The sequence below is a fragment of the Danio rerio genome, chromosome 23, assembly GCF_049306965.1.
Source record: "Danio rerio strain Tuebingen ecotype United States chromosome 23, GRCz12tu, whole genome shotgun sequence".
In the NCBI taxonomy this organism is placed as follows: Eukaryota; Metazoa; Chordata; class Actinopteri; order Cypriniformes; family Danionidae; genus Danio; species Danio rerio.
Genome location: NC_133198.1, coordinates 23353553 through 23372598, shown reverse-complemented (window position 1 = coordinate 23372598; position 19046 = coordinate 23353553). Strand labels below are relative to the sequence as shown.

At 32.4% G+C, this 19046-nt stretch overlaps 1 protein-coding gene across 12 annotated transcripts in view; it reads right to left on the bottom strand.

The window, feature by feature from the left end:
- Nucleotides 1-19046, bottom strand: part of slc35h1 (solute carrier family 35 member H1) — an 80656-nt gene that overhangs the window by 44152 nt on the left and 17458 nt on the right. For 8 of the 12 annotated variants that reach the window (XM_073938084.1, XM_073938083.1, XM_073938081.1 and 5 more), the window contains 4 exons: nucleotides 16665-16787; nucleotides 11154-11258; nucleotides 3998-4141; nucleotides 1326-1481 (listed from right to left, as the gene is read on the bottom strand). In XM_073938084.1, the coding sequence (XP_073794185.1) occupies nucleotides 1326-1481; nucleotides 3998-4141; nucleotides 11154-11258; nucleotides 16665-16787 (528 nt within the window). Of the gene's footprint in view, nucleotides 1-1325; nucleotides 1482-3997; nucleotides 4142-11153; nucleotides 11259-16664; nucleotides 16788-18956; nucleotides 19036-19046 lie in introns of those variants that run through there. The other 4 variants (XM_021473628.3, XM_021473629.3, XM_068219045.2 and 1 more) reach the window with 2 other exon arrangements.

The following is a 19046-nucleotide window of genomic DNA, read 5'->3' as shown; positions in this document are numbered from 1 at the left end:
GAAACAGTCTTTGTTGTCATTGTGACGATTTGACATTACCAAGATTAACTTGTCATAAATCTGTGATCATGAAAATATTTCTGATCACTCTTTTAAATTAAACAAAATTTATTTTTTTATTGAAGCGTCTCAGTAAGAGCCAATACTCAGTCAAAAATTGTTTTTAAAACAGTTCCATTAATATGTATTTAATTACATTATTTTTAAAAAGATTTTTGCCTTCATTAGATAAGACAGCATTTAGACAGAAAGCAAAGTTTTAGAGAGAGAGAGAGGGGTAGGGAAATGTCCTCGAGCCGGGATTCGAACACAGGCTGCCTGACGTGCTACTGCACCATATGTCGATGCGTTAACCACTAGGCTATTGCGCCAACAATTAATCACATTTTAATGAAAAATTCAATTTGTATCACTGTAGTTGAGGTCAAGAAAAACATTAATGACACTGTTGTAAAATTCATGACATAATTATAATGGCCTTAAGATAATCATGTTTATGGCAGATCTATGACAAGTTATGCTGTCTTAGTAATGTCAAGTTGTCATTAAAAAGACATCTCAAGCAATTGTCACCTTTGCACCTAAAATAACATAACTGAGCTAATGAAACATAATGACAGCTGTCATACACATGCATATAATCTCATTCACGTTCATAATATGTGTCATATTAGCCCATCATTTAGTCTAATTATTACATTCTTGTATATGTGTGTAAATTTATTTCTATTCAGTTTTTAAGTTAATTCCAGAATAATTATTAACTAATATCAAAATGTTCATATGATTTATTTACAATAAAGTTTGTAAAGTCATATTGTCTGTCTTTTAGTAGATTTATTATATGAGAGACTTGCTTTGTTTAACAAATAAGTGGATCTAGTTGGATTTGCATTGTAAAAATTCAATAAAAGTTCAAATAAAAGTTAAAACTTTTTTTAAGGTTCATGTTTTTAGTTATAATACTCCCAAAATCATTCCACAGAAATCAGCAGATGTTGTTTTTTTTTTTTACAAAATTCTGTGCAGAAATAACAATAAATGTCCACAGATTCTAACTTGCCTCATTTTAAGCGTCTTAAAAAAACCTCTTCAATGAAATGTTACAAACATGAGTTGGTAGCGCAGCCCGTGTAAAAAACTATTTGAAGATACCTTCATCAAAGTAACTTGCAATTATGTTTCAAAAGGTCAAAATCTCTGAATTACAGCTCTAAATTCACACATAACACACCTCAAACTTTTGAATGGTTGTGTTGAAAACTTGTCCTTTTTCATGAAAGATTTCACTGGCAAATGCACATTTAATTAACTTTAGTCTGTACCTGTAGTGGTTGGTTCTCTGTAGAGCACAGTGGGAAGGCCTTCTAAAGCCTCCGTCACGTCATCCACCTCTCCAGAGCCTGAGCCAATAGCGGGAGTTTTCTTCTTCTGCTCCCGGTTCCCACTGCGGATCAACTCTTCCTCACGCAGCCCATCAACTGATGCACACACAAACACAAGAGGAGAGGAAAATATCAAAGTGGTCAATAGACCAAACATGCGTTTAGGACAAGAAAGTAAACCTAATCTGAAATAATATTACAATTTACTTTTTGTGTGTAGCAATTAAATATATTTAAAATGTCATTTTTTGTTGTGATGTAAAGCTGAATTTTCAGCATCATTTATAGTCATCAGCTTCACATGATGATATGCTGCTCAAGAAGTATTTAATATTATTAAATACAATTTCAAAAATAAATTGTAATAATATTTCCTGCACAACATGCTTCATTTCAAAACATTTTTAAAAACCTGCTGATCCCAAACTTCTGTGGTGTGTGGAATATTATTTTCTGATTTATTTAGTATAAACTATTACATGATTACTACTTTACAAAACAAGTAAATCATGTTAAAGCCTTCTTTCCTTAAACCAACAGCCTTCTGATATATAAGCAGATGCATATGGAAAAACTGAGTGGATGATTTGGCTTTCATGACAGAACAATGGAATAATCCCCCTCAGACATAAAGCATGGCCCTACAGCCAAACCACACAACTGGCCCTGTCCAGACCTGCTCGGCTCGACACAGTAACCTACTCCCTCAACCTGACATATCACAGATGTTTGCCATGGTTTGCATCTTTTGACAATGACAACACCAGTCTATTACAGAATAAAGTCAGATCTGCCAGCTAGATTCTTATTTCAGCACATTCACAGCTGGGACAATAGCTGAAAGTCATTTCATCATCCGCTATCAGGTTTCTTTAAGGGAGGCCTCTTTGGGGGGGACATTACTGTGTTTAAAAGGGAATTCCAGAAGTGTTTTGCGCCTGTAAAGACACAAGTGTCAGTCCTGGCCTGTAATCCAGCAGGAATCCACCATTCCACACTGTCAATTACAGACAGTTTCCCCTGAACACTGTACTAGTGTTGTGTTCAAAGGTTTCTATAACTTTTTATCTCACAAATGTGACTTATTGTTCTCAGAATTGCAAAAAACTTGCAATTGAGAGTATTTTTTCCTTCTGTTAGAAATACAATTAGAATTGTGAGATTAAATTAAGTCAACATTTAAATTTAATTGTTAATTATTATTAGGGGCGACGTGGTGGCACAGTGGGTCTCACTATTCTCACAATTCAAAGAAATAGGAATAATAACTGCAGTAAAAAAGAAAGAACTGTGAAATATAATCTGAGAATTATAAGAAAAAAATCTGAAACCACAGAATTGGCAAACTAGAAAAAATTTAATTTGTTTTTATTTCACAATATGGGAAAAAGTCAGTGAAAGTGTGAGATGAAACCATAAACTAGAGAAAAGTCTGAACTCTGACTTTGTATCTTGGAGTTCTGTGTTTATACCTTGGAATTTCTATTAAAAATTCCCAACTGGAAGCTGAATTGTGAGCTGAAGGTCATAAATTACCATTTTTATTTACTTATTAGTGGTAAAAACAAGCTTCCATAGATTTCTGATTCTTGCTCTTAAAAAGTTCCTCCACCTCTAAAGGCCAATTCACATCGCACAGACGAAAGCCAATAAACAAGTTGGTCGTTGTTAAAATGTTGTAAAAAAATTGTCACAATGTTCACACTGTCCCAACAATTGCTACACACAAAAATAACACTATTAATTAAGTGTCTTCAAAAGACGTTTATGTAAAGCAGATCTGGTCTCTGATCAGATTAATCCTAAATTTATTTCCACTTGTTGGGGAATCATATCACACTGCTCAGATATTCCATGATCCAACAAACTCTAATTGAACATGTTCATTTGGGTGAAAACAAACTCCGACCAACAGGTCAGATGCTGACCGAGTTAACACACTGATCCAACAAACTCCGGCAGACTTGTTTGTTGGCATTTGTCTGTGCAGTGTAAACAACAAACCTGAGAAGAAACATCTCATTTTAATAATAAACACTGAGTCATAATGTAACATTGATTACTCTGGACATTTTGATGTTTCCTTAAAATGTGAGACTCGTTAAGGTTCATTGTGTAGCAATGACCATAAATTTTCAATCATTAATAATGGATATGATTTGATTCCTTATACTGTAGGTTAAAAGAAGGACCTAGCAGCTCCCTAGCAATAACTCTAATCAATCAGATAGAAACATCCTCACACAAGGGCGTAGAATTGGCATTAGTTCACTGTAATACTATAAACCACGACTGTGCAATTAATCGAAAATTGGTTTTGATTTTGGCCTCCATGATTATGAAAAACAATAATTGGGATAAAACAGTTCAATTGCATCACACACCTCTCTAAATTGACTGCAATAAAATCATGTAAATTGAGTTTTGCAACATGGGACAAGTTTATTATTTGTATTATCAAGTGTTTATTTTATATTATGAAGTCCTTTAATCTTGTTTTTAAAAGCGTGAAACCGAATTTGTGCTGTCCAATGCATGTGCTTTAGGGATGTATGTCCCCACCAATGTCAAGAGCAAATCTACGCTCTTGTCCTCATATCTTTAACTCTTACTTGTAAAGCGTCTTTTTGCAATAAGCTTCTCCTGTGTCCCGTTGATTGCCATAACCTGAAGGAGGTATTCCTGTCTGGAGTCCAGGCCAGCGACTGTGGCACGTCCACGTGTGGTTGTCAGCATCAGCTCTGGCTGAGGAACTTCTGGAAAAGAGAAAGAAAGAGTCATTTAGATTTAGAAATCTTTAACAAACAGCTGAAAATATATTTATTGCTTTTTATATATCTACATTTCACATCAATGCATTAGGCAGATGCTTTTACACAAAGCTCATTACGCACTCTCAGAAATAAACATACAGGAGCTGTTATGGGGGCAGTACCTTTTCAAAGGATACATTTTTGTACCCAAAGAGTTCACAATAGTACCTCAAAAGTGCACATTAGTACCAAAAAGTACCTTTGATGTACCATTATGGACCCTTCAGGTACAAATATGTACCTTTTGAAAAGGTACTGCCCCAGAGACAGCTCCTGTACCTTAATTTCTTAGAGTGCACTGCATTGAAAGTAGAATTGATTTTTAGCAGTTCTTGCTTTCCCTGAAACAAATCCTCAACTTTGGCATTGATAACACCATGTTCTACTCTTTGTGTATGGGAAAGCCATTTTTTGTCTGTGTCTTTGTCAAAAATGCTCATGGTGTGCCTCCACCGAAGTTTTATTTTGCACAGCTTTATTGTAAGCATTCTTCTATGTAGGCTCAGCTGTGAGCACTCCTCCAAGCATTTTAAAAACACAAATCACTGTGTTTGATTGAAAATGGATGGTCAACACCTTGCTACACTGCTGAGGTTCTAAAAAAACTGTGTTCTCCTCGAAAAAAAAAACAAAAAAAAATAAATAATAATAATAATAATAATATATATATATATATATATATATATATATATATATATATATATATATATATATATATATATATATATATATATATATATATATATATATATATTCTTGGCTTAAGAAAAAAACACTTTAGTAGACACACACCTTGTTTCAGCATTTTTCAATGATCTCAAACCACTGTTTAAAGGTCAGAGTAGCAACTTTAAGCCAGTTAAATGGTCACTTTTTCAACATTATTCCTTCAACCTCAAAAGAAAAACCTTAAAAGTTTTTTCATTGTTTTTATCAGACCCAACTGCTGAGTTTTTTGGAGATGTGACACCAAGACACTTCAGATAAAGCCACCTGAATATTGTCCGGGAAAGAATGCATCTACAAAAGATCTGCAAACAACTCAAGATATGCATATAATCTGCTTGCATCTGTAAACACAGAGGAACTCGCTCTATAAGTGAGCTGCTAGTGGCTTACTACACTTCTTAAACATCTAATATTGTAGCACTGATCACTATAATGACTGGATTGCTAATAATGCTCTAAACTGCTGACAGGCATATTACTTTAGGACTTGACCTTGACATAAAGACACCTGATCTGAAGAGTACGGTAACACAGAATTAGTTTTACACTAACACCTACACTAATTCTTACTTAAGATGTTATCTGTAAATATTATGGCCTTTTTCAGGCTTAATATAGCAAGCAATATATTGAGTTTGTTTGCTGTCAAAATGATCAAACATAAAAAAAAAAAAAAAAAAAAAAACGTTCATCTTCCCTTTTGAATAAAATAACACACTGCTGTTATTCCATTTTCTTGTCCCGTTTGCATTACAGGCTTGCAATCTTTATTATAGGTTATTATTCATAGGTCTTTATTTTAATAATCCAATTTCTCTGCCCAATTTGAGCTGTTTACCAATAGAATGCAACTTCTTCAGGGATGTTACTGAGGGTCAGCTTGACTTTAATGTAGACTTGGATTTATGTACTTAAAACATAATAACTACTGCATAAAACCAAGAAACTAGAAATAAAATGTGTATCTGTGGGTTCTTTTTATTTACGGATTTAACAGAGAGGCTTGTTAAAATACAGCATGACAAAAAGGCTGATATTGAAGAACAAGGCTGTAAAAATACAACCAACCGACAGAATATATTATATATTTAAAAATGATTAGATTTTTTTTTTACATAATTAAATTTGAGGTGTAAATTACTTTCATTTCTTGAGTTTTGAATTGCTTTCCTGAAATTAGATCTCTAGGGAGAGCAGATTTCGAAATTAGATAGCATTATGAAGAATGCACAGTGAGTGAGACATTTAAAATATCACAGAAAAGTTAAATATAAACACCCTCAAAAAATAGGTGGAGTGTGAGAATTTGTTAAGAATCATGATTGCCTGTTTCTGTGGGTTTCTGCCTGGAGCCTCGTGAAGGCATGTGCGCTGTTTGTTTTGCTGTGTGAACTTTCTCAAGACTGCAACAGACCTGTCTGGACTCACCTAACTGAGCACGGGGCGGAACAGAAGATAACAGAGGCAAAGATAAAGACAGAGCAAGAGATGGTGATAAAAATACAGAGGGCCTTAACTGAAACATAGACAGAAGTGATATGAGCAAAGGTTATGACTATCCTCATTCCATCATCTCTCAAAAAGACTTGTCTATTCTGAACTCTTAGTTAACGGGATAAGAAAGAAAGAAAAAAAAAGAAAGAAAGAAAGAGATGATTTTAACAACACTTTATTACAAAAATATTAATAAAATTATCTAAACCAAGGTGCCCATTTTTTTTCGTATGAAGGACCAAAAACCAATAATCATTGAGAGTCGTGAGCCAAAGATAAATATATCAAACTATCCACACAGTGGAGTTCAATGCTGAATGCACTAATCAAGCAGAATCTGCCTTTGCTTTGATTTGCGCATCAAAGTCTCTTTATTGTCCTCTATCCCTCGGATGACAGTATGTACATTTTTTTACTAAATTACAGCATTAACATTGAAACATTTATTTTCAGTTAGGTTTTGTTGTAGCATAACATTTAAACAAACAAACAAAAGGTTACATTTAATTTGAAAAAGCCATCCCCTCATTCTCCCTCTGTTTTCAGATGGGATGGTGGGCCAAATCAAAGGTTACCATGGCCAACTTTGGACTACGGGCCATAGTTTGGGCATCTCTGATCTAAACAATCAACTAACAAAAAATAAAAATAAAAATAAATAAATAAAATTATATATATATATATATATATATATATATATATATATATATATATATATATATATATATATATATATATATATATATATATATATAAATATATAAATATAAATACACCACATCAGTTCAGAAAATAGAAGATCAACCATAGCATAAGACAGATAGCACAGAATAAAAAACAACAACAAATTGTCACAAATAGTCCCTATAGTCATTGCATTCTAGTAGTATATACTGGCATTTTAGCTTGTCCTTCTAAAAAATTAATTCATTTATTCATTTTCTTGTCGGCTTAGTCCCTTTATTCCAGGGTCGCCCGGAATAAATCCGGGGTCACCACAGCGGAATGAACCGCCAACGTATCCAGCAAGTTTTTACGCAGCGGATGTCCTTCCAGCCGCAACCCATCTCTGGGAAACTTCTAAAAAATTAAGTTGTTGATTAATTAAATTAAATGTTAATTAAAATGTTTTTTTCTGAACATATTTAAACCCACAAATAAAAAATTGTGGGGAAAAAAGAAAAAAATCTGTAAATTAGTAAACAAAGGCTCAAGTAACATTGCATAAATGCATGAAATACAATCAAGAAAGAAAGAAAGAAAGAAAGAAAGAAAGAAAGAAAAAACAAATGAAATAAAATAAAATATTAAAGAAACAAATATATGAATACAATTCAAGTTACTTTCAAAAATGTCTATTTTTATTTGATTGACTAACTAAGAAAAATGAATCCACTAGATGCATTAATTAAATGGGAGTGCTTCAGTGGAATCCAGGTTCTGCTCGGTGTAGTGAACAAAATGTGCATTTTTCCACTGAGTGGTGGGTTTAATCTGCCCTGGGGCGAGAAGGCATGACTGCTATTTACAGTCCACGGTAGAGAACAGTAGAGAACATTTCTTGGTAGCACTTTAATTTGATGCTCCACTAACAGCTATTTTCTTCTAAGCAGTGCAGTTTTGTATATCACCTTTGAAATGTATTTCAAGTTCTGAGCATGCTGAGTTTTTTTGTTTGTTGTTGTATTTTAGTTGGGTTGAGCCTTTGGCACTGCTCATCTAATCAAATCTGTGATCATTGTTGGGTAAGGTTACTTCTAAAAGTAATGTTACAATATTGAGTCACTTTAAAAAATAGTAACTGTAATCGTGTTCACGTTAAATAAGTTTTGTTATTTTTGCATTGTGTAAGACTAAAATAGGCTTTAGATTGTAATATTCATTTATTTTCCTTCAGCCTCGACACAGCGTAATGAACCGGCATTGATTTCAGCATATGTTTTACACAGCAGATGCCCTTCCAGCTGCACCCCAGTACTGGGAAATACCCATACACTCCCATATTCACATACACTCATACACTACGGCCAATTTAGTTCATCCAATTCACCTATAGCGCATGTCTTTGGATTGTGAGCACCCAGAGGAAATATATGGAAACATGGGTAGAACATGCAAACTCCATACAGAAATGCCAACTGACCCAGACTCGAACCAGCAGCCTTCTCGCTGTGAGGCAAGAGTGCTTACCACTGAGCCACCATGTCACCCTAGATACATACTGTATCTAAAATTGTACGTCGACGTGCCTATAAGAAGTATGTCCTACTAAGCATATATTAAAAAAAAAAAATCTAAAGTGGCAGATCTGCTGCCTTTTTTCCTCACTGGATCAAAATGACCCCTACTTACAGTACATCTTGCCCATTTTAATACAGGACTTTTAAGGACAAACTAAAGGCATTTTAAAGCCCTTTTCAGGAACATTTTTAAACATTTCCATCTGTTTACAAGTGTGACAAATAAAAAATTTACAAACACATACAGTTGAAGTCAGAATTATTAGCCCCCCTTTTATTTATTTAGATTTTTTTATATTTCGCAAATGATGTTTAACAGAGTAAGAAAATTTTCACAGCTTGTCTGATAACGTGTTTTCTTCTGGAGAAAGTCTTATTTGTTTTATTTTGGCTTGAATAAGAGCAGTTATTAATTTTTTAAAAACCATAGGGGGCAATATTATTAGCCCCTTTAAGCTATATATTTTGTTTCAATCAATATACAACAACTTGCCTAATTACCCTAACCAGCCTAGTTAACCTAATTAACCTAGTTAAGCCATTAAATGTCACGTTAATCTGTATTGAAGCATCTTGAAAAATATCTAGTCAAATATTATTTACTGTCATCACGGCAAAGATAAAAAAATCAGTTATTAGAAATGAGTTTTTTTTGTTGAAAAAAATCTTCACTTAAACAGAAATTGGGGAAAAAAATTAACAGGGGGGCTAATAATTCTGACTTCAACTGTACATACTTGGTAGCATTATATGAGATAATATTTGTTAGAACTTTCTATAGTATATAGTATTTTAAGGACATTTTGATGGCATGTTAACCCAGCTCAATGTTACTAAATTACTGTCATTTATTCTCTTAAATGTGATTTATCTTGCATAATACCAATATTAGATTCATTTTCATTTAAAAAGGCACACATTAAAAAGATCATGTTACAGGCACATGTACAGTCTACAAAGTTTTCATTTTATGCAAAATCAAAATTTTTTTTATTTGTTATTTAAATATTATTATTAATCATTATTATCCATTTTGCAAATTGTTATAAAAGTAACACCATTACATTTTTTAAAAAAGCATCAAGAACTTAATTGAAATTCTAAGCACTTATCAAGCCTTAAAAATAATCGATTAAAATGCATTTTAAAGAATATCCAGCAGCCGTAGAGGCACTGCTAAATGTTTTTATGTTAAAAACTGCTGTGAAAGTGAATTGTCCTAATCAAGCCAAAAAAAAAAATTTCAGACATTCTTTTCAAACCCATCTGACCAGATAAAAATAGCAATGTAAAATTCTGCATATTCCGCTTTTAAGTACCTCTATAATAATAATATATAAACAATAATAATAAACTTTCTAAATTCTCTAAACTAGCAAAATCTATGGCCAAAGGCAGCACTAGAAAATCTGTCAAAAGCCAAATTACTGGTTCGTAAACATTCAGAATGCGCGCACAGCGAGGTGGCAGAAAAAAAAAACGGGAGCGCTAGCATTTACAGTGAGGGAATGACATCCGATGTTGTACAGAGTTTGTTATTGTATTACAGATAAGTTATATTGATTACATATTATATATTTTACTTACATAATGTTTTCAGCGTGTTGTAACAGCTTGTCACCCAGTGATTGTGTGGTCATGTTCAAGAAATAATGTTCCATGATTACCAGATTCAAAACTTTGTAACGCAAAAGACCGAGGTTCTGCCTAACTAAAGACAAAGAAAGGGGACGGAACTGTACAAGACCTGGGTAATTAATCATCAACAAGCAAAAGGACTGCATTCTGACAGTCAACTGCACCTGTACGGCAGGGTATGTCAACTTACATTTTTACATTTTATTCTAAGCATTCAGTGTCCGCAGTTAAATTCACCATATTTAACTGTTTTTGCTGAAATCATTGCTGCAATCAAAAGGGAGTAATATGTATGATTTAGCATAGCGTAAACCTACCTGATATGAAATGAGAACTGCAGCGTTGAGCATTTTTAATTAGGTCCTCACTCCATTCAGCTCTTATGATGGCTGTTTGCCAAAGACGTCTGCGGTTGCCATTAAAAGCAGTGTGATGTGTGGTAAAATTTAAGTTTTCTATTTTTGGCATCCTATTGCACAACATGACATGTTTGCTTTTGCAACCGGTCTGTTTTTGCAACCGGTATGCACGGTTGAACCCATGTGATGTAGCTTGGTAATTGCCCTATTGATACTTCTAACCCAAACTATCAAGTATAACTCTACTATTAAGTAAGGTGTACGTAGAAGCGACTTAGAAATATCTAAAGGTGACCACCAATATTATTATTTTATTTTATGACAGTTTTAAATATGTTTAAATTGATTACATTGTTATTGAAAACACCACACCAAATGCCAGCAAACAAAGCATATATCATTGAGAAAAAGTAACAAAAATGCCAAATCAACACGTTACTTGTATATCGCAAACACTAATGCTGAAGTCTTAATGTATCACTATAGCAGTCTGACCTGTAATGGGTCGCACACGGACCTTGTAGCCCTGAACCGGCCCTTCAGCCTCCTTCCATTTCATCTGTAACCGATCTTCAGACAGAACAGTTAGCTTCAGTCTGCCTGCAAACACATTCAAAATACATCATTCAACAAATGCAAGAATGAAAATACCATTAGAAAAGAAAACAGATGCATTTCCACTGATAAGTTTGTGTCTTCCAGCGAACAAACACACACAAAAGCCAGTCAGATGTGGGACAAAAACAAGCCTGTAACTGTTGAAGAGAACCATGGGAAAAGAGGCCTGTATTTGGGCGAAGCTAAAATATGTAAGTCTTAAAAGATCAAAGCTGCTCAATAGCCTTTTTTTCCCTCTTTGAGAAGTTCTAATATTTGACCGGGAAGTTTTTCATTTCCTTCAGCACTGTTCTCTTGCTCAACTCTGCCCTTGTCTTCAGCTTATCTCCATAAATTCCACATGACAGTTTGTCAATCGCCTCTTTCATGTAGGCTGGCCCATCTTCCCCTCACTCCAGCTGTCCACCAGTACTCAAAGCAGGCCCTGTCATGGCCTGCAGGGTAACAGGGGCTCCGGGACCACAGGAAATCTGCTTTTCGCCGGGGTTGAAGGTCAGCCTGAAGGGGATGCATGTGTGTAACGTCATGGCCCAGATGGGTGTTACAATGAGGATGACCCCAAAAAAACATCAAGATCTTTGTCCCTGCTAGATGTACAGCAGATTTAGGATCTGGATTATGTTACTGGGGGAATATATTATCAGCAACATACTGGGCTTCACAAAAATGTTCTATATCCATCTATAGTAATTAAACTTCATGTGGTAAAATTTCTATGAACAGATTTAACATAGGCATAAAAAACTTCATGTGGTTTAATTCAAGCAAAATAAATACATTTAAATCAAATTAAATTTAATCAAATTAAACAAATTATCGTTATATATTATATATTGTTGTTATTTTTATAAAACCAGGGGAAAACTGTTAAAAATAATTAAATAAGATTTAAAAATATTTAAAAGCAATGGATGATGAAATATTAGGTTTCATGCACAAAAAATTGTTTCATCAGGTATAAAAATAATGTTACATGTGACCATCAAAATTAACAAGCTTCATTCAAATAAAAACCTTACTATTAAAAACAAAACAATATCATCACTATCATTGTAATAATGATTATTACTAAAAACAGAAATTGTGAAATGCTGGGTTTCATAATTGTAGAAAAAGATTTCATAAAATATTGTTATTGTTGTTGTTGTTATTATTATTATAAACGTGAATCATCAAATGGTAGGCTTAATTATTATTTTACTGTTATTACTATTGTTATTATTATTATAAAAACGTGAATGATATAATTGTAGGCTTTATTATTATTTAATTAATTATTATTATTATAAAATGCTTACAATCAAATTCTAGGCTTCTGGCTTTATTATTTATTACTATTATAATTATTATTATAAAAACATGAATGATCAAATGGTCAGATTACTTATTTATCATTATTATTTTTGTTATTATTATTATTATTATTAAAACGTAAATGATTAAATGGTAGGCTTAATTGTTATTTTATTATTATTATTATTATTAGTAGTAGTAGTAGTAGTAGTAGTATATATTACTATTATTATTATTAATAGTAATAATAATTAAGTCTACCATTTGATCATTCACTTTTTATAACATTATTAATATTAATATAATAATATTAATAATAATAATAATAATAATAATAATAATATTAATAATTCTTATTATTGTTATTATTATTATTATTAAGCCATTACCATTTGATCATTCACGTTTTTATAATAATAAAAAAAAATAATAATAATAATTAAGCCAACAGTTTAATCATTCGCATTTTATTAATAATAATAATAATAATAATAATAATAATAATAATAATAATAATATTAATAATAATAATAATAATAATAATAATAAAGAACCTTTAATAATAAGAAGAACCTTTGTTCTTATGCTATTAAATGAATAGGGTTAACATAATATCATATTTTATTATTATTAATATTATTACTACTACTGTTAATAAAAAATGACAATCAGCTGCTTCGATTCCAGCAACAGAGATCAGTTTCAAGGGTCAGATCTACTAAAATGATCCCCTTTAGGGTAACAAAATTTTCAAAGTGTGGCAACAAATAAATAGCCATGCTCTGAATCAACTGGCAGAAGATCAGAAGGCAAACAGAAACTTTCTGGCCGACGCAGCAGCACCACCAACCTAGAAGTCAACAAATGTGCTGCCAACTGCTCAGACAAAAACAGTGCGGAAAACACACGCGCGGCATGTATCCTCAAGGGAGGACAGAGATAACAAGAGGCCCAGAGAGGACACATAAATTATTCCAAGCACTTTAAAAAGCAAATTTCTTTCCCAAATGCAGAAACATCCAGTAAAGGACATGTGCAGTTGTCTAGAGATTTCGCAATGTTGCACAATGGCCTCAGGCAGAGAGTTTGCAGTCTATTCTTTTCTGCTGTGCTGCTAACCAAGAATTTCCTTCCTTGGGGGAAACATTCAGTTCAGGGAGACTGTGTTTAATGACTGTGTATCATTTAGCTAAAAAAAAAACAACTCTCAAATGTAAGTCTATAGGGGTTAAATATGACTTCGGCACACTTTTCTAGCAAGTGGGTTGTAAATTCAGTCCAATTTGATGAACTTTTAGGAATGCAGATGACATTTCACAAACAAAACACAAGCTGTGTGCTTTTTTGGCATGATGTAATAAATGCAAACCATGCTAAACAACCCAAATGTGATGTGGCAATATATTTTTACCTCATTGATCCCACAATTCCGTTCAGAAACTAAATTCAGAAATAAAAAACAAAATAAATAAAATAAAAATAAAATAGAAATAATAAAACAATTGTAATGGTGTGTGTGTTTTTATTTTTTTTATTTTTTATAAGCTAATGATCTGAACATTGGACGAGGAATAATTTAACAGCACAAAATGCTACACTTCTCCCTCAATGAATGGAAAAAAAGTTAATGCATTCCTGTCTCGAAAAGGGAGCTAAATGTGGACTGCTATTTTCTGTTTCCTGCTAAGAAAGCTACTTGACCCTTTATTATATTTTAAACTGCACAGGCCCAGCATTTTGGTTACAAAAGGGGATCTAATTATGGAAGCGGTAGCAATTATCCATGGCTCTGAAATACTGACCATTTCAGGGAAGCGGATGCATTTAAAATACAGGAGCAAACATATAGAACTTGCTGAACTGTTGATGTTAGCAGCTTACAAAGAACATTATGGTCATTTATTTTTATGTGTGTATGTATTCAGTTGTTCATATTCATTTCCTCAATGTTTAAATTGATGTTGTCTTTAATTTAAAATTTCCTCTTATTATTTTTATTGCAATAGGGCTGTTAATGTTAATGCATGTGATGGAGACTAAAATAAAATAATTAAATCTATAACATAAAACTGGGTGGTTAATGAAATTTACTTCACAAGCTAATTAGGAGACATGAGTTTATCTCTGTCAAAAACACCTGTAAACCTGATTTGCAAAAATTTCCATTTTAACTTCTCAACACAGTTTACGGCCAGATTAATTTAAGCTGTCAGAGTGTAAGCAAATGCACCTGGGTCGTAAATTTAGTCCAATCAGATGAACTTTAACATTTCCCAAACAAAAGAAAACAGTTGTGTGTAAATTCTTGGCATGATTTAAGATGCTATCATATTTACAAATAGACAGAATATATTATATGTGCATGTCTTTTTATTTAAAGCAAATGTGATGTAGTATTAGCAATGTTTTTTTAGACTTTTAGATTACTGCACTACCATTCCGTATTAAGTAACACTAGGAAATACACAGTTGAAGTAGATTGTTATTTTCTTTTTTTAAATATTTCCCAAATTATGTTTAACAGAGCAAGGAAATTTATGTCTGATAATATTATATATATATATATATATATATATATATATATATATATATATATATATATATATATATATATATATATATATATATATATATATATATATATATATATATATATATATATTATAAGTCTTATTTGTTTTATTTCAGCTAGAATAAAACTGTTTTTAAATTTTTTATAAACCATTTTAAGGTCAAAATTATAAGCCCCTTAAGGCAATTTTTTCCCCAACTTTCCTCAAAACAAACCACTGTTATACAATGACTTGCCTAATTACCCTAACCTACCTAGTTAACCTAATTAACCTAGTTAAGCCTTTAAATGTCACTTTAGGCTGTATAGAAGGGTCTTGTAAAATAGGGTCTTGTAAAAGTAGTAAAATATTATTTACTGTCATCATGGCAAAGATAAAATAAATCAGTTATTACAGATGAGTTATTAAAACTATTTTGCTTAGAAATGTGTTGAAGAAATCTTCTCTCCGATAAACAGAAATTGGGGAAAAAATAAACAGGGGAGCTAATAATTCTGAATTCAACTTGAATAGCCATAATCTAAGTATTTAAGGTGTCATTTTTGCTGGAAATGTATAAAAGTAATGACATGATGGTTGTTAAATCTAAAAATAGTAAACATAATATTAAATATTAAAATGTTGAAATGGACCAGGGATATTTTATCAGAATAAGATTACACACTTCTTCAGTGAATGAAAAAAAGTTAATCCAGTCTTGTCTCACAAATGTCTGTAGGTAAATGCATTCAAACGATTTGTCCAAAACTGAGCTAAATGTAAAGAAAACCAGGACAATTACTTGAGAAAGAACAGTGTCTCACTTTTTTTGTGAATTAATTTCCCATGAGTGCATTTAAAGCGCAATCTTTGTCATGTTCTGCGAATGAGTCATGCATGGTGCTTTGTGAAATACAGGCTAAACATAATGTCAACACAGCCCACTGCTGTATATATCTGCAAGATACACAAACTACAGTATGTTTCTTGGCTATATAAAGTAAACCATCATCTGGCTAGAAAACTTTAGATGGATGAGTACTGTAATCAATTCTGTCATGTGTATGAAGTGGTGTTCAATAATTATGAATAGCTCAGTGTACTGTATGCCATCAAGTCAAGGTGTCTGTTTTAGGGTTTTGGGCATCTCATGTGATCCTGTTTGATATTGCAACTTGACTTGTCTAAAATGTAAACAATATCCTAGTGGTTGCACTGTACCAAACTGTACACTGTATATTCTGAATGGTTTTGTTCTTTGTTGTATTATGGGAAAACACCAACAGTTACCTTTAAATAAAAGGTTTTGTAAAAAAAAAATTGTTCTTCAAAAATCACCAAATCACAACAAAATAAATGGTAAGAAAGTCTCTGTTTAATTTCACAATAAATGTGTGATTAAACTGAATGACATCCACAGCTTTATCAAGTTTTATATATTAGCCTTTTTCAGTTCTCGTAATAGTAAAGATCATTTTTGACATTATCCAGAAAAAGTGTATTGGTAAATATTTAAAAAACAGCTAAAATGGCAGCATATTACCTTGTGTTTGAACTTCAGAAACCAGTATCAGGAGAACAGTCACCAGGAAGATTGTCATTCGCTCTGGGAGGACGAGAGGAGAGATGTGGGCCATCGTGAATGTGTTAGTACCAATTAAAAAACCTGTAGAAAAAATGGTCGAAACAAAATGAGTGCAACTCATTTTCACTAAACCATCAAAGAAGAGGTCATCAACATAATATAAAGAGTAATTATGGAAGTTGGCACCATATAGCTGTTTTTTTTTTCTTTAATTATCTGAATATTAAATTGGACCAGGAGTAATTTAACGACACAAAATGCTACACTTCTCCCTCAATTAATGGAAAAAAAGGTAATGCATTTCAGTCTCACAAAGGGAGCTAAATGTGGACTGCTGTTTTCTGTTTCCGGCTAAGAAAGCTACTTGACCCTTTAATATATTTTAATAAAGAGAAAGAGAGATTAAAATTTTACAAATAGTTTGTTCCAATTACACAATTACATATGAATCCACAAAATAATCTTACTAAAAAACAACAAATTGTAGAGAATTAATTTATTTTCTACAACAGAACAAAGCACATGTTTATAGCACCATATATTGAAAACATTTTCAAGATCACTCAATAATTTGTACATTGTAAACTGAGGGGGGGGGGGGGTATTATTATTATTATACTATATACAATAATACTATACTACTACATACTGTGTTTACTATGTTTTAATGTATAAGAGAGAGAGAGAGAGAGAGAGAGAGAGAGATAGAGAGAGAGAGAGAGAGAGAGAGAGAGAGAGAGATTGTTTTTATACTACAATATATACTACTATTTTACTGTTTACTGTTTTTATTGGATCTTTTTATTACCATTAACTATTAATAACAAAACACATTGAAACAAACCAACAGTTAACTCACATTTTAATAATGATAATAATAATAATAATAATAACAATAATAATAAGTAAATAAATGAATAAACAAACAAAATGAAAAAAATATATGAAGTAATAGTAAAATAAAATACATAAATTCAATTATGACGTACCATAACTCAAAATGCAGCGTAAAGAAACATCAATAAAGCCCAAGTAAGGAGTCCAGACTTAATGAAAAGCCTCAGCGGGCATATGAATGACACAGGTAAAGAATTCTAGGGGAATAATTTCCCTAATAATATTGTGCCACCCTTTCAAGGATGGGGGTTTGTCACTGACCCAGTTTAACTATGTTTTTTTATATATACAAGAGACACATCTGGATTTTTATAATTGAATCATTGTAATTATAATTATTATTATTGTTGCTTTTATTACTGTTTTATCCTAAAATGTTGATTGTTAAATGTAGTTTGTTCTGATAAATTAATATTTTTATTGATATATGTTAATAATATGACATACTGAATAATATTATATATTATTTATATTGTCATTATGTTATTATTTTTATACTAATACTACTATTTACTGTGTTTTTTATTATATATACACATGTATGTTATTTTAAATGTAAACTTTATAAATGCTTTGGCAATACATTTGTCAATTGAACTATATTGAGAGAGAGAGAGAGAGAGAGAGAGAGAGAGAGAGAGAGAGAGAGAGAGAGAGAGAGAGAGAGAGAGAGAGAGAGAGATGGACACAAACAAGCCGTCCTAAAACTGGTCATTATAGACCCATTGAAGACAATTACAAGACAAGGGAGGGACTCTGAACACCTGTTATATATTCATAAACCAGACTTGTCTGCGAACTCTGCATGTAGTTTGGCATGTGAAAATCTGTCATGTCCACATCAGCTATCAATGGAGGGAACAGCAAATCCTCTCAGTAGTGTGTCTTATTTATTCAAATACTACGTTTAAATTTGAAGTGTCGCTTCCCTCTTCCCTATAGTGCGAGCTATAGGCTACATGCATTGACTTGTTGTACAGAAAACAGCAGGAAAAAAAACATGATATGAGATTTAAAGCTCTAAATAGAACTTGAATTCGTCATGACACCACACCTAAAGCGAGCTGTCGAAAGATATTACCAATACAAACGCGCATTATGAAACATAAAACGGTTTTAACCTGAATAAACTGCACATTAGTCTTTATTGAGGCTTATTTTAACGCAAACATGATATTTATGAATAATGCTCAACTCAGTCTAATACTTCAACCACTACAGTAGCAAGTTTACAGCGAGTACCCGCAAATTACAAACATTAAAAAAAGCCACCGGCTCAGTTTGTGCAGCAAATATGTGAAAACACACACAGATGCACAGAAAATCTAACTAAACTTCAGACGGAAAGTTTACCTGAAGCTGAAGCCTGTACCTGGCGCATTCCTCACAGGTAAGGGATGTTAACACATTGAGTCCCGGTTACTCACTTCCCATTTGCTGCCG